Genomic DNA, 17,529 nt, shown 5'->3' on the forward strand with positions numbered 1-17,529 from the left:
AGACAGCAGTTGGCAGGTGCCCAGTTAGAAATCAATGTTAGTAAACTGATGAACCGAAAGATTAGTTCAGCTTATGAAAGCCAGCTTACAGGAGACAATGTATACTATGCAAGAGTTCAGACTGCATAAAAGTCAAACATGTGATAGTTAAGATCCACCAAAGCAGCTCATTACTTAGGACAATGCTCATTTGGAAGTGTAAACTCTAGAAAGTTCTTTATTTAAGTCACTCCTTAAATTCCAGCATTTGTGGTTTGACCTGCTTGCCTTCAGTATATCATAACTTCATTAACGCATCTGTCACAGGCCCAAAAGCACTGAGAATGAATCTAGGAGCAAATAAACAATGTCCTTGGTTCTCTTCTAAACAATTCCTCCAACCTCTCAGTTTTCCATTTCTCTCTAATGGAAAGAAGATATTTGAGATAGAAAAAAAAAAAAAAAAAAAAACAAAGTTTATGCTAAATTTGAACTCTGATTTATAAAATACTCCATTCGTTCTATCCCTCAAAATTCCATCTAACTGAATTAAGGAATCATACACCATCAGCAGCAATATACATACCGAAAAACAGAAGGCATGGGGCAAGGGGAATGCAATAGTTAAATTAGAAGAAAGCAGTAAGATGCACCTTTGGATTGAAACCACAAAATCCAAGGTACACTGGATATTGAGCTCATGATATCAGAGAATTACAGTCTGAACTTACAGAGTTTCAGTCAAAGGACCATCCAATATCTTCCAAGAAAGACACTAGAGTCTTATTCAGCCCCAGAATGAAGCAGAATTTTGTGGTTTTTCCATCACAGTACATGTCAAAAAGGCAGAATTCGGAATATCTAATTACTATGATGATGCCTCTTTCAATGCCCCCCCTTTTTTTCTTTTTTCTTTTTTTTTCCTTTTTTACAAATAAAACAGGATGACATTCTGGGAGCATGTAAAGTCATTTTTTATTGCAGCAGACAATACTACTTGTAAACTAACACTCATAGTCTTTTCCCTGTGCACACTGCTAAAGAATGTCTTCAAGTTTCATCTTTTTCTCTCTCTTGCTAATTGTTTAAGTTTATGCTCACACGATGACATACAATAGAGGCTTCAGGATATATAAACTAACATGAATTTCACTAACTCAGGATAGCTGGAAAAGGAGAAAAACCCATGAAGATCTTGGCAAGAAATTGCTGGCTACTTGATAACCTACGCATTTTTAAATGCTACTACAAAAAAATGCACACATCCTAAGGAACTAAGGAACTACTAACCTCTACAATCAATGTGATACATGGTTTATCCAGTCTTGACAAAAATCCTCTGGATCACCAATGGTAGGTTCATCCACTCGTACATATGCAATTGTATAAAGAATCTATTATTTAGAACACCAGGAAAAAAAACAATTAAAAGATTTATATTCATAGCTACCATTAAGAAATATTTTAAAAAGCACTTTTCATTTCTATGCTAAGAGCTAATTTGATGCCCTGCTTTGCAAATTCAGAATGAAGAGGAAAATATTATAGTGATTACCAAACTGGAGAAAGAGTAAGGAGTGTGTCCACAAATAAAAGTTATTATATAGAAGTAACACACTAATAATTTAAACTTATTCACTGAAGACTAAAACACTGGAATACCAATATAACACAGATTTCATCATATATGTATATGTGTACATATACATAAATATCAACATACAAAGTCTTACATTAGTATTGGAAGGAAGTGTAATTATACAACAGTTTTTTAAGAGGGGTATTAGTAGGTGGGTACATATCCTACCGCACATTACACCTGAGAATATAAACGGTGAACATTCGTAACCCTGGGAACCTCTGCCCTCTCTCAGCACTCACGATCCCCTTCCCTGGTTCTTCCTGGTCTTCTTCTCACCCCTACATATGCACAGCCCCCAGACAGCTGTCCTCGGGACAATCTGCCATTCCCCTGACTCCACCATCACCCCCACACTCTCCCAATCTTCAGACCAAGTTCCCACACCCAAAGAAGCCACACGCCTAGCACTATGCCAAGCTCTGAACATGCATTCTCTCTTCCCACTCTTCTAACCACTCTGTGAAATAGGTTTGTTATTATCTCATTTAACAGATGAGAAAACCAAAGCCCAGAAGTTAGGTCCCTTGTTCAAGGATATTAATCAAAAAGCAGCAGAGCCAGGATTTAAAACCATCTCTGACACCACGTGACATTTCAGCTACTATTCCAAAGAGTCTCCCTGAACAATACAACATGGGCACCTCAATAATTCAACTCATTCACTCAACAAATTATTTCTTTGTTGAAGACAACAAACCTGTTCTCTCTTTTCTCCACTTTTACCTCCCTAACTCTGTCTAGAGACTGTCTTCTCCACACCCCACTAATCTCTCAGGCAGATTCTTGGAATCATCTCTAACTCCTCCCTCTCTTGAACAACACTCATCTACTTGGCTGATAATTTCTGCCTATTTTAGGGATTCTAGGTTATATTACCTCCTTGCCAAATCCACTTCCACTGCCCCACTTCAGACCCCAGGTTTCTTTCACTTGGCTCCTGTGACACCCTCCTAAACTAGTCTTGCTCCTCTGGGTCTCTGGATCCACGCAATCAATGTTACATCACTGCCACCTGTTATCCTTGTAAAATAGACCTACTCATGTTACACTCCAGCCTAAAAGCCTTTGATGGTGCTCTACTGCCTACAGAACAAAGTCCAAACTAGTTGTGTTGGCATTCCCACACAAGCTGGTCCCAACCTATCTTCGCAGCTTCATCTCCTACTGCCACCCCCAACTGAAATAATAATAATAATTTACACAGAGCTTAATTCCTTATACAATGCATTTTCATATACATTAATCATAACATTAGGAGTATTTCTTATTATCCCAGTTTTATGAGAAAGAAACTGAGACCTAGAAAGGTAAAACAACTTGCTGAAGATCCCAAATGATAAAAAGAACATAAAAGGCAGAAAGGGGCAAGTATCAAGACTCCAAATTTTATCTCCTTCCCCAATACTTCCCACAGCCATAGCACCCCTACTCCAGCATATCAGACTCCACCTTTCTCTGAAAGTATTTTCTAACCTCTCTTAGCTCAAGGTATTTGCACTTGAAATTTCTAAAGAACAGTGGTAGGGATTTTTCATATTATACTTTATATTAGTTATTTATATTTATATGTAAAGCTGTGTCTACAGTGAATTATAAGCTCTATGAGGACAGGACCAAAAGTTAGTCACTCAATTTTTAAAGTCTGCTTATTTAACTGGAAAATGTGTGGGGAGAATAAGCCACGTAAGACGACAAGCATCAAGGCAGAGACTGGCCAGGCCTGAAACCAGAGACCAGAAACCTGGGTCAGACCATCTGAGCATGCCGGCAGTGCTGATAATTTTAACATCTACCTTCTGAACAAGGTCGAATAACCCAGTGCCAACCATTTTCACTGACAGTGGCCTTTATTAAATATTACAGTTTACTGAAAGCACAATTCAAAAACAGAATGGGGTGAAAACGAAGAATTAGAAGTTGATAAGAAACAGAAATACCATTATTTCCCATTTTAACGTTCCTCTTTGACTAAGTAACCAAAGTTTGAACAATACAGACTTGATTTAGCCTTTCTACAAAGATCAGCTCAGCTGCCTGGATGGCTGTCTCCGGGGCTATTTCAGTAGGCCACAGAATCACGTTCTCCCACACAGCCACACAGCTTCCCACGTCTCACCCTCTCAGAGAACCACGAGGCTTCATGGCACTGGCAGAGCCTCTCTCAGAAGGTATCTGACATGTTGATTATCTCACCAACTTTTGCAAGTGAAGTTCCCTACGGTTATGTCAAATGGTCAAACTGAACAGTGTCAGTGCGCTTTAAGATTACAGGCCCTACTCCTCCCTGAGTTGTCTTCATCCCAGATCAGATTCTAAGGATGCCTTATAATTATAAAGCCCAGAACATGAAACCACTGAACAGCTGACTTGGGGAAAAGTCTCAAATGCTTCCTTCCCTCTGTCAGAAATCTCCCTGTCCACTGCTGAAACATAACCACAATGTCAACTTTTCCATGAACTGGCAGAGGATAATATTAGAAGAAAAACTAGCCCACATGCCCTGCACTGAATTACACTCCATTCCAAACAGTTACAGCACTTAAGCACGATCTTAAGTAATTTACAAACTAGATTTCAGAAATATTTTTGTCAGAACTAACTGTTCTCTATCGTGGCATCTCACCCAAAATTTTGGGGCGCCTGGGTGGCTCAGTCATTAGGTGTCTGCCTTCGGCTCGGGTCATGATCACGGGGTTCTGGGGTGGAGCCCCACATCGAACTCCCTGCTCAGTGGGAAGCCTGCTTCTCCTTCTCCCACTCCCCCTTCTTGTGTTCCCTCTCTCGCTGTCTCTGTCAAATAAATAAATAAAATCTTTTTTTAAAAAATCTAATATTTCTATCCAATGAACCTCAGAATACTGCCACATTTTATACACGACAGCAGATTTCTTCTGGAGGCTACTAAGACATTGGGGCGGGGGAGGGGGCATGTTGCTCTTGTTATAAACTGTGTATTTTCCCTTTCAGAGAGAGTAATACAACAGTCAGTCAGAATTTACATCAACTTTGGAATCAGAGAATCTGAATTCAAGCCCTAACTCCGTAACATGAAGTAAGTTCCACTACTGAGACAGTAATAGCCCCAAACTCACAGGGGTGTTGAAAGGATTCGGTCAGTCAAGAGGTACAAAGTGACTAGAACACATGGTAAGCTTTCAATAAACATCAGCTTTATAATCACCCAATTCAAAGTCACAATTCATGAGATTTGTGAAAGGATAACAAAGTCTAAGAAACCCCAGCTCAAGATTGCCCTGCTTACCTTTTGGCAACTTCCATATGTCAATGATACTAATCAATCAGTCAATCAATAAAAATGAAATAGAAGAGAAACCTAACAGTTCTGTTTCCCCGGAGCTCAATGGCAGATACAACAGAAAGCAACTATAGATTTAATTTAAATTTATGGCATGTGTGTCGCCTCAAATACAAAGATAAAAAATGCTGATCTGAAATCTATAAAACCCAGTGTCACCAGCTATATATCCCTAAATAGCAGATGTGGGAACCACAGACAATATGACTTTAGCATGGTCTATGTTACATAAGCATACACTTTGGTCCTTACATATTTGTCTACACGTACGCTTCCTCTTTCCTCTCAGCAGTATCGTAATTCTGTTGGTGGACCCTGGTGTTTCTTTTGCACCCCACAGCAATGTTAAACAGCAAACAGTTGGACTAAAGTGACATCTAGGTAAGAATTTAGCAGCCCACCTGACCGTATCTTTTCATTGGCATGAACACGGACTACGGTACACAGCAGCCTGGCTGAGTGCACACTGCAGTCTGAGACACCTGGGATCCGACGCCACCACTCACTTGCTGTAGGACCCGCGGAACCTAAAATGGCTGTTTTCCATTCCTTAAAACAGCAATAACAATTTTACCTACCTCTTACGATTACTGTGACAAATTAAAAAATACATGCAAAACACTTAATGCTAGTTCTGAAATACTGAGGGGAACATTTACAGATGTCTTCAATTTACTTTGAAACGCATCAGAAAAGGATGGATTGAGCACTTAGTGCCACTGAGCTGTACGATTAAAAAATGATTAAGATTATAAGTTTCATTACATGTGTTTTACCAGTTTTTAATTTAAAATGATTAAAATAAAATTATAAAAGGTGGTTTGAAAGATGGACAGATACGTGATAAAGCTGGTAAAATAGCAAATGGAGAGCCTAAGTAGTGGGTATATGAATACTCACTTTCAACTTTTCTGTATTTTTGAAGACTTTTACAATAAAATATTAGGGAAAAAAACAATGCTGGCATCCAAAATTCTGCTTTTATTATCACTACTAGTCAAAATAATGGCCAGCAAATATTCGGATTCTTGGCTTCTTCTTAAAAAATTGTATAAAGCATCATTTTATCAGCCATCTCTCTTTTTATTATGACCATTCTAAAACTAAAAGTAGCTTATTTGAAACTGCTTAGCCAGTACTTTATGTACGTGATTTCAAGTTAAATTATTCTAAGGTACTAGCTGCCAAGCATTTAATCTCTTCTGAAGGAACACAGAAACCAAGTCAAGAGATATTTGTGGTCCATGATCGATGACTTGACCAAACAAAACAATGGAAAAGCAAGAATTGGAATTATTTTTTCCTAACTTTTTCAGTAGCTGTTGAAGCTGTTAAGTCCAGAAGTACTACCAGAAGTACTACCAGCACCTTAACAGGTCCCTGTTGTACAGAGGCATGCTGCATATACACAATATGTCATCCACTTCGGAATGATACCCAGTTTGGGGCACCTGGGTGGCTCAAGCTTCTGCGTTCGGCCCAGGTCACAATCCGGGGGGCCTGGGATGGAGCCCGGCATCAGGCTTCCTGCTTAGCAGGGAGACTGTTTCTCCCTCTACCTCTACCCCTCCCCCCCAGCTCGTGTGCGCTCACACCCTCTCTCAACTAAATAAATAAAATCTTAAAAAAAATAAAGAATGATATCCAATTTTGTTTTTTTCCCTCTCCAAATGGTAATTCAGATTTTAAAGTGTTTAGTGGTATACAGGACCTCGGATACCACAAGGTATAACAATTTAAATAGACCACCTCAAAGCTATTGAGATGCTACTTTCAAAAATACAGAAAAGAACGTGGTGGGAACGTGGAAAAATTGGAACCCTTGCGTACTGTTGTTAGGAACATAAAATGGTATAGCCACTGTGGAAAACAGTATTGTGGTCCCTCAAAAAATTGAAAATAGAATTACCCTAGGACCAAACAAGCCCACTTCTGCGTATACACCCAAATGAACTGGAAGCAGAGTCTCAAAGAGCTATTTTTTCACCCATGTTCACAGCAGCATTACTCACAACAGTTATGATGTACAAGCAACCCAAGTACCCATCAACAGATAAATGGATGAGAACATAAATGTAATATATATACACAATGGAATATCATTCAGCCTTAAAAAGGAAGAAAATAAGGTCACATGCTAAAACAGAGACGAACTTTGAAGACATTAAGCCAAGTGAAATAAGGCAGTCAGAGAAAGGCAAATCATGTATGACTCCACTTATATGAGATACCCAGAGCAGTCAAAATCACAGAGACAGAGAGTAGGATGGTGGTTGCCAGGTGCTGGAGTGGGGTGGGGTGGGATAGGGAGGTCAGGCTTAATGGGTATAATGTTCCAGTTCTGCAAGATGAAGAGTTCTGGAAAGGGACGGTGGTGATGGTTGCTCAACAATATGTCCTTAACACCACTGAACTATACACTTAAAAATGGTTATGACGATAAATTTTATGTTATGTGTATTTTACAATAACAAAACAAAAAACAAAGAACAAAAAAAAAAGGAAAAAAAAAATCAGGGAACTGATCTCCCCAGAAGGCTTGGCAGGGGTGCTCCAGCTTGGACCTGACAGACGAGGAATCAACCCGTTGGCGCTCAAGCCATGTCCATCTCTACACACACCCTGACACCTTGTCCACTGAGACTCTCCATCCTGCCCAGGGTCACACCAACTGTTCATTTCAGCTTCAAAACTGACAAACATTACCCTTGCTACCGCAGTTCTCTGTCAAAGCAGCACGGACCTTAATCTCTCTAAACCTGCCTGCTCTTTAAAACAAGGATAATTCCTACCTACCAGCCTTACAAGGTTGTTACGAGGGCAAGACTGAGATCACGTATATAAAAGGAGCTTTAAACTGCCAAACACCAAAGCAGCAGAAATTACTATGTTTATAACTACTTTCGCATGGAAATTCAGAAGGGACTATAACAACATAAACTTCACAAGGCTTGCGACACCTCACCCATGTTTCATTCCACTTACAACTCGCATCACCCCTAAATAACACCTTTTTTGTTTTTGTCATAAACTGAAAGGGCAGCACTGAAGAAACAAACAAAAGCTCAACCTAAGCATTTCGTCTCACCACCCCAACCGCAATCAGAAATCATCTTACGTGTCCTAGGAAAATTCAATTTTTATGGCCCCAGCGTGGGCCTGCGGCGCCCAGGAACTACACTTCCCACAAAGCATCGAGGTGAACCCGAGCGGCGGGCGGGGCGGCCTGGCATTCAGAGTGACCACCGCTCTCCCCAAACGGGGATCGCCGACCCCTGAAAAACGACAACGTTTACGGTCGAGTGTGAAAGCGCTGTCGGCCCACGGTCCCGCCGGCGTCCAGCCCCACGACCCTCTCCCTGCCCTCCCGTCCTTCCTGCTCCACCTGAGGGTCACCGCCTATCCTTGACCTTTCGCTGATTCCTAGGGTGTCACAGAGAGGCACCTTCTCCCCCGCCCCCAAAGCTCCATTTCTAGAACTCCCCCAAACAGTTGGGACCCGGGGCCACGGCGGGGTCAGACGGGACGCGCCGACACAGCCACCACCCTGAGGGCCCCCTGGCCCGTCTGCCCGCCCGAGAGCCGCGGGCAGGGGGTTGGGCTGCCCCCACCCCCGGACCGGGGCGGATCGCTGGCAGAGGTGGCTCCGCCCGGGGCTCCGGTTTCAATTTCGCAACGTGACGGTGCAAACCTGAGGCCTACAAGCGCCGGCGGCGGCGACCGGCGCCCCGCCCGCCCGCCAGGCCCGAGCGCCCCAGCCCCCCGCACGCCGCGGCCGCCGCCCGCCCGCCCACCCAGCCCGGCTCCCCGCGGGCGGCAGCGCGCCCCGGCCTGCCTGCCCGCCCGCCGGGCCCCGGCCGCCGCCCCCGGCCCCGCGTAGCGCCGGCTCTGACTCGCGGCGGCGGGCTGGCGGTGGCACTTACTCAGCTCGTCCTGGGAGGCGGAGGCGGCGGCCGCAGCCATGTTGCGCCAGGGAGGGAGGGAGGGGCCGGAGCGGGAGGGCGCGGACGGGCGGCGCGGGGAGCTCGCCGCTCTCGGTGCGGCAGGGGCCGGGAGCCGCCTCCGGTCGCACGGCGCGGGCCGCGCTGCGCCCACGAGGCCCGCCCGCCGCCGTCTGCGTCCTCCTCGCTGCACGCGTCGCTCTCGCGGTCCCCCGCGAGCTCGCGACTCGGGCGCTCCCACCGCCTCGCGCCTCTGCAGAGCCGCCGCCGTCCGTCGGCCGAGTCCCGGTGCGCCCGGCCCGCGCGGCGGCTCTGCGGCTCCGCGCCGCGCTCGCCCAACTCACGCCGGTTTTATATTTAGAAAGAGCTGAGCCATCCTCCCAGCGGCCCCCCCGCCGGGCCCCTCGCGCGCCCGCCCGCCCGCGCTCGCTCGCTCGCGGCTCGTCCTGCCCACCTGCCGCCGCCCGCCCCGAGAGCGCTCCCCGCGCGAACCCGGCACGCGGTGGCCTTCGCGGGCGGCCCGGCCTAGCCGCCCCGCCGCGCCGTAGCAGCCTGCAGCGGCCGCAACACGAAACGGACGCGCGGGCCTCTGACCTGAGTCGGAGCCAGTCTCCATGCCCGCGATGCTGCGCGCGGCGCTGCGAGGTGGGTGCCCGGGAGCGAGGCGGCGGCGGGCTCGGGCCCGAGGGGCCGCGCGCCGCAGTCCGGGAGGGGCCTGACCGGGGCTGGCCCGCGCTACCCCCGGCCAAGGAGAACGTCCAGGCGGGGCCCGGGCTCCCTCTTGAAAGGTCTGCGGCTGTCAGGTCCGGACCTGAAGCAGCACGCCTGTCCAAAGGAAGAGACGTGGACTCGGAAAAGTGGAGCCGGGTTCGGAGTCGGAGGGAGGAAGCCCCGCCCTGCGCCTCCCGCGAACTTCTCGGCCCCGGCGCGTTCAACGCCCCGACCCGGCTCCCTGGGCTCCTTCTCTTACTTAAAGCCCGGGATCAAGTATAGTTTTCTGATTCTCTCAAACAAGCACTTAGGTGTGCAGGGAAGCCACGGAGTCCTACTAAAACTTAACTGAACCAAGATACTGGAAGTTCAAAGTCAAGCACATAGGCTTATATGAGCTTTTTTTTTTTTTTAATTTTATTCTAATAACTACGTTCTTTTTGGTAACCCGAGTGATTTATTTCCAATATGCCGATTTGAACTTTACGGCTTAAGTTTGTCCTTGAGGTGGATGAGAAAAACACTTGCAAAATGGAATTCAAATTAAAGGGTTGCATAATGCTGTACTTTAAGTGACGGCACTGTCAACAAATTAGGTACAAGATGAGATGCTTTTTTTTTTTTTCTTTTTTGGCATAAGAGGAAGAAATCAAGACCCTAAATGGATTGAAATTGCATTTACTCCTAAAAGAAATCCATAAAGCCCTAGCTAATGTCTTGAAGAATGAATATATGTCATTCCAGACGTAACTTAGACAAGTACAAGGTACTTACACGACATTAAAGGCATTTATTTCCTTTATTGCTTTAATATGGAAATTATACATGATCTTTGGGAAATTTTCAAATGATTGGGGATATCATAAAATTAAAAGTGAAAAGCCTTCCACTCTCACCATCCCATTCCCCAGCGAAAAAAGTGGTTAACAGATACAGTTGAGAGTGCATTCTCTGAGGCCTTGTCTCTGCATATATATATATATATATATATCCCCAAAAGCAACTAGAATGGAGAGAGGCTCATACTTACAATACATACTTACAATAAAGTTCTGTATCACTGATTTTCCCCCATTAACATTCTTCCCCATTAATTCAAAAAGGTCTACACCACCACTCTTTTTATTAATGACCTCATACCACATTAAGTTCACCAATTCTTTTTCTGAGGACATTTTGGCTCTCTAGTTTGATGTCGACACAAAGTCGGTGCCTAACAAACTATCTGCAAAGACTACATACAGAAGTGTGTAAAAGTAAAGGTCATCCCCCACCTCCCTGCCCACCATCCCCTCATCTGAACTCCCTGGAAATAATCCTATTAACAATCATATTAGCAATTTGGTGCCTCCAGCCTTTCCTGACTGTGAATATATAAAGTAGCTGCACCAAGGATTGGTTTGAGGAAACTTCGATTTTCCATAGCCTCAAAAAGATTCTTCTAAAGCCAGCAAAAAAAAAAAAAAAATTAAAAGTAGAATATAAGTGAAAAGATAAAAAAGTTCGTTAGGCAATATTAACTTCCAGACAAGACTAGTTAGCATCTCATAAATTCATCCTACGTAGAAATTTGAGAGTCCACACATGTGCAAATCACGGATATGTGTGTATACACAGATTTTGTTTTAACAAAAATGGAATCCTACTACACATATGTAACTTTATCTTTTCGCCAAACAATACACACAGGTGTTTTTCCATACGGGTAATGATAATAATAGCTAATACTGATTGTGCTGGGCAGTGTTTAAAGTGTTCTACATGGTGGAATTCATTTAGTCCTCACAACAATCTTATGAAGTAGGGATTTTTATGACACCAAATCGTGAAGGAACAAATCCAAAATGCCACAAACTAGAAACTGGTGGAGAAGGGGTCTGAACCTAGGCAGTGTGGATCACTCTTTACCACCATGATCTGTATGTACATCACTACTTCATTCTTTTAAATGGCTGCATGAAAAGTACATGACAAAATTTATTTAACCATTCCCCTACTGATGAGCATTTAGGTTGTGGACAATTTTTTCTACTAGTGTAAGCAAATGTTACTGTAAAAAATTCCTATACATATATCAACCTAGTCACATGTTACATATAGACAGAAATATGTAGAGGCAAAATTGTTAGGTTAAAAAAAGATGCCGTTAACATCTTGTCATATACAGCAGCTTATACCACTTTACAGCACTGCTGCTAATTGCTAGGGTTTAAAGCGCTAAGCTTTTTTTTTATAATTGCTTCTTCCTTTAAACTACTGTAGTTTATTTTTCCCATTTAATAGCTTCATATTCTGGGATGCCTGGGTGGCTCAGTTGGTTAAGGGTCTGCCTTTGGCTCCGGTCAAGATCCTAGGGTCCTGGGAGAGCCCCAAATCTCACTCTCTGCTCAGCGGGGAGCCTGCTTCTCCCTGTCGCTCTAATTGCTTCTCCCTCTCCCTCTGCCTGCCGCTCCCCCTGCTTGTGCTCTCTCTCCCTCTGTCAAAGAAATAAATAAAATGTTAAATAAATGAATAGCTTCTTACTAGACAATGTGGTTTTGAATAATAGCCTGGAGATACTTTCTATCTAGAATTTACCTCAATTTCCAAAAACAGACAAGAAGGAACTGTGGACAGGGATGCACAGGGGGCAGAGAAGAGGCCACCGGGAAGCCAAAATAATGCATCACAAAATCCAAGAATGAAAAACTTAGGTCTTTTACTCTTCCGAAGTCCCCTCTCCCTTCTAGTAGGCCGTAATTACACGAAATGTATGTACAGTTCTAACAAAGGAGTCTTGTTTCCATAGTAAAAGCAAATCTGAAGCAGAATATTAACCCTCTTCTGGGCAGGTACTTGGATGACAGAGGAGTTTATAGACACCCTAAAAACAAGGGACGAAGCAGGAAAACTGTGAAAAGAAGCTGTGAGAACTCAAAAAGCAAAACATTCTGGGGTTATTTGTAAAGCACAAAAAGCACTACCCACCCTAGAGTCCCTGAAGTCATTTCACTTTAATAGATCTTCGTGGCAATACTCCTGACATCAAGAAACAGTACAGGAATGGCCTGGGTGGCTCAGTCCATTAAGCGTCTGCCTTTGGCTCAGGTCACAATCCCAGGATCCTTGGATGGAGCCCTGCGTTGGGCTCCCTACTTAGCAAAGAGTCTGCTTCTCCCTCTCCCACTGCCCTTCCCCATTTGTGGACACTCTCACTCTTCTTTCTCAAATAAATTTAAAAAAAAATTTTTTTAAGATTTTATTTATTAGACAGCGTGAGCAGGGGGAGAGGTAGAGCCAGAGGGACAAACGGACTCCCCAGAATCCCTAAGCAGGGTTCCCCCACGTGGGGCTCGATCCGAGGACCCTGGGATCATGACCTGAGCTGAAGGCAAATGCTTAACTGACTGAGCCACCCAGGCGCCCCTCTAATAAGCAATTTAGATGCCTAAAAGGATTAATTCTAAACTAGAAAATCCAACTATCCCAAATAATTCAATTAACCATTCCCAAGAAACTCCAGACAAGCCAAAATTCTATAGAAATAAGTCTCATACTGTATTCATTTTGGTTGCTGAAGTAGTCAGGGACTGGATCCGGTCTGCCAACAGAGTCCGCAGCTCTCATGATCTTCATCCCTGTTCCTCCGTCAGTTATTAAATAAAAAACATGTTTCACTACACATAAAACCATGTCAGGACTCAAAACATTCCACTTCTAAAAATCAAACTCAGAAACATCAGTCTCTAAGCACTATATAGAATCCTTCCACTGTTTTACTCCCTAATTCCCGTGGATTTAGAGTACATTTCGGATTCTTCCCATTGCCTGGAACGTTTCCACTGCTTTCTGGTCTGTGTATCCTCTAAGTACCATGTGCTCCATTCTTAGCCTGAACTCCAAGGATGGCAATGAATCCAAGTCCTTCCTTCCTTGGTTTCTATCCTAAAGACAGCACCAATCAATTCCCAACCTTTGGCAAAACCTATCATTCACTTTATTTTTCCCTCCCAAATATAAGTGGAAAAAGGCTAAAAGCTGACCTGGTCCAAGATAATACTACACCTTGCGTCTTAGAGGATAAGGCAATATTTCCTCTAGGGATAAAATTTATCCCTATATCAGAAGGGATATCTCCCCTGATTTCCTTTAGACAGTGGTTTCAAAGATTTTTGTTTACATTCCTCCCCCCCGCCAAAAAAATGTTTGAAAAACAGTGTAATCTATTTACATATTTTTAGATTGGCATCTAAAATTTTCCATTATAAATAATTGAAAGGGAGAAATTTTGACAGCAAATTCTATTGCAAATATTAGCAATTTTGAATAAAAATGGGGGCACCTGGGTGGCACAGCCAGTTAACATCCAACTCTTGGTTCTGGCTCAGGTTGTGATTGTGAAATCAAACCAGGCTCTGTTTCAGGCTCTGTGCTCAATGTGGAGTCTACTTGAGATTTTCTCTCCCTCTCCCTTCACCCCTCCAGCTCGTGCTCGTTCTCAATCTCTCTCTCAAATAAATAAATAAATAAATCTTTAAAAAATAACAATAAAATAAAACTCTGTTACTTCTTTAAACTATATACATAAAACTAAATTCTATCCTTGAAACTAATAATACAGTATATGTTAACAAAATTGAATTTTTTTTATTTTTTTAAAAGATTTTATTTATTTCTTTGACAGACAGAGATCTCAAGTAGGTGGAGAGGCAGGCGGGGGGCAGTGGGGGGGGGAAGCAGGCTCCCTGCTGAGCAGAGCCCGATGCAGGGCTCGATCCCAGGACCCTGGGATCATAACCTGAGCTGAAGGCAGAGGCTTTAACCCACTGAGCCACCCAGGCGCCCCTTGAATTTATTTTTTAAAGATTTTATTTATTTATTTGACAGAGAGAGAGAATACAAGCAGTGGGAACAGCAGGAAGATGGGGAGGGAGAAGTAGGCTCCCTTCCCAGCAGAGAGCCCAATGTGGGACCATCCCAGGATCCTGGGATCATGACCTGAGCCTAAGATGGACGCTTAACTGACTGAGTCACCCAGGTGACCCTGAAACTGAATTTAAACTAAAAATTAAAAAATGGGCTCCTGGGGGCCTCAGTGGGTTAAGCCTCTGCTTTCAGCTCAGGTCATGATCTCAGGATCCTGGGATCGAGCCCTGCATCAGGCTCTCTGCTCAGCAGGAAGCCAGCTTCCCCCTCTCTCTCTGCCTGCCTCTCCACCTACTTGTGATCTCTCTCTCTCTGTGTCAAATAAATAAAATAAAATATTTAAAATAATTAAAAATATATATGTAGCATCTAAATAAGATTTTTTATTTTTTATTTTTATTTTTTTTAAAGATTTTATTTTTGTTTATTTGACAGAGAGAGACCCTGGGATCATGACCTGAGCCGAAGGCAGAGGCTTTAACCCACTGAGCCACCCAGGCGCCCCTTTTAGCAACTTTCAAGCCATAAGGTTTTGTTCATTGTAGTCACCATGCTGTACATTATATCCCTAGGACATTATTATCTTGTAACTGGAAGTTTGTACCTTTTGATCAACTTCACCCATTTTGCACACCCCCCGTATTATACCATATTTAGCAGCTTTTCAAGACAGCTTAGCCTCTCTGACATCTCTCAAACATCAAACATTTCTTGCAACTCCCTCCTCTCTTGTCAACCTTGACTCATTATTCTTCTACCTTATTTTTTAAAGATTTTATTTATTTATTGGAGAGAGAGAGTGTGCACACATGAGCACGAGCAAGGGGAGGATCAAAGGGACAGGCAGACTCCTTACTTGAGCCCAAGAGTCAAGGTCGGGCTCCATCCCAGCACTCCCACCCCCTAGAGATCAAGACCCGAGCCAAAGTAGGACACTTCACTGACAGCCACTCAGGCACGCCTTGTCTACCTTTCTAAAGTTTGCCTGATACCCTCATCGTTTCCCCTCCCTATATCTTTATGTTCCTTATCAGCAAACCTTTCCTGTGAAGCGCTTACTAATATATAGTTTAGGCGTTGTGGGCCACAGAGTTTCTGTCACAACTACTCAACTCTGGCATTATAAAATGAGAGCAGTCATGACCACTACAGAAACAAAGGAGCATGGTTGTGTTCCAATAAAACTTTATTTAAAAAAACATGGGGCGCCTGGGTGGCTCAGTGGGTTAAGCCGCTGCCTTCGGCTCAGGTCATGATCTCAGAGTCCTGGAATCGAGCCCCGCATTGGGCTCTCTGCTGGGCAGGGAGCCTGCTTCCTCCTCTCTCTCTGCCTGCCTCTCTGCCTGCTTGTGATCTCTCTGTCAAATAAATAAATAAAATCTTTAAAAAAAAACAAAACAAAACAAAACAGTGGGGTGATTCAGACTAAAGACCATAGTTTGCTGATCTCTCATCTAGAAGCTTCCTGAGACAGGGAGACTAGGAGACGAACATTGGGGACCTGTATGTCTAAACATTTCTGTAATCTCCAACTGAAATACCCAGGATGACCGGGATAGAATTCTAGGTTGGAAATAACCACTCCTCATCATTTTGAAGGTATTGCTCAATTTCTTCTACCTTCCCCAGTGCCTTGTTTCCTTTAGCTCGGTTGGATCCACTAACCTCCAGAGGTAGGGTTTTGCCTTAAGATTTTATTCATGCTCACTGAACTATTTTTTACTTCATTAGTAACATTTTTTCATTTCTAAAAAATAAAATCCATTTGAAGAAATTGACCACGATGTTTTCCAATTTCCTGTACTCAAGGAATACTTTTTCTTAGAATTTGGTACCAGGAAAATGAATCTCAGGGAAACATCTATGCTGTCTTTTATGAGACAATAGGCACTAAGTAATCCATTGTGATTCATTTTTCATCTTGACTATTAGTGTCCAATTGCATTAAACTCTCATACCATATTCAATTCATTTGTATCCTCAGATGTTTAATAAAAGTGAATAAATGTGAGGGAACAGACAATGGGAAGGCAACAATTTTGTCAGCTATTTTGGCACTCCAGACTGAAGGGAAAGAAACAGATTTTCTTTTCAATGGAAAGACAGCAACATCACACTGTATAATAATATATATCAAGATGGGAAATAGATCAGTGCAGCCATCTTTACAAAATATAACTTGCCATTTGGTGCATTTGTTCTCACCCATCAGTATTTGCAATAAATCACCCAAATCCTACCCCTACCATGTCCTGGATCTTTTTTACTTCATCACCATTTAGACCACCATCATCGTCCCACCTGGATGTTTGCACAACATCCTAACAAAACTAGTCTTGTTGCCTCCAGTTTTCTCTCTCCAATCTCTTCTCCATCCTGAAGCCACAACAGGTTAAAAAACAAACAAAAACCCCATTTATGTGATTAAGTATTCCTTACCATGCTTACTCTGACCAGAGATCCCACCACATTGCTTACAAGTGAAACTAATTGATCTGTGGTTTTCTCTTTCTTTACTGATGTACAATCCACCACTCTTTACCATGATGGTTGCATTTAATCAAATGTTATAGTTTGGTCACAGTTTCAAGGAGTCATTTTTTTTCCTGGAAATTTACTCATATGTAGCATGTCACTTACTTACAGAATATTTCAACTAGTGTAGTGTTGTCCAAGGTTCACCCACAACAAGTTGTGGAGAGGAAGGTCCTAACATTTATATTCAAATGAAGAATGCCCCGTGATTCTAAGGTGCATATAGTATGAGAGCCACTAGAGTTTCTCTGACTTGCCCAGTTAAACTGAAGAGCCAATTTTATTTCATGTCCCTCTGCTTTCTCCCGCTTCTCCTTGATGTCCGATTTTCAGCCTGACAAGAAGAGGCGGGTAGAGGAGAAGAATATGTACTCAGACCTGGGACTGGGATAGCTTCTTTTTGACTGTGGGAGTTTCTTTAGCTTGCCTTGCTGCCTGTGAGATGAACCCAGCGGTTCATTTAGTTGAGCCTGCTCTATCTTTTTAAAGACTCGGGGTCT

General features: G+C 43.4%; 1 protein-coding gene across 4 annotated transcripts in view; it reads right to left on the reverse strand.

Moving 5' to 3' along the window:
• ECPAS (Ecm29 proteasome adaptor and scaffold) overlaps positions 1-9,736 on the reverse strand; it is a 98,806-nt gene extending 89,070 nt beyond the window's left edge. The window contains exons 1-2 of one of the 4 annotated variants that reach the window (XM_047699043.1): positions 9,473-9,736; positions 1,270-1,373 (exon numbers count right to left, since the gene is read on the reverse strand). In XM_047699043.1, coding sequence (XP_047554999.1) covers positions 1,270-1,291 — 22 coding nt within the window. In that variant the 5' untranslated portion in view covers positions 1,292-1,373; positions 9,473-9,736. Of the gene's footprint in view, positions 1-1,269; positions 1,374-8,860; positions 9,001-9,472 lie in introns of those variants that run through there. The other 3 variants (XM_047699041.1, XM_047699042.1, XM_047699040.1) reach the window with 3 other exon arrangements.
• Between the last annotated feature and the right edge of the window lie 7,793 nt (positions 9,737-17,529).

The sequence above is a fragment of the Lutra lutra genome, chromosome 13 (genome assembly GCF_902655055.1).
Source record: "Lutra lutra chromosome 13, mLutLut1.2, whole genome shotgun sequence".
Classification (NCBI taxonomy): domain Eukaryota; kingdom Metazoa; phylum Chordata; class Mammalia; order Carnivora; family Mustelidae; genus Lutra; species Lutra lutra.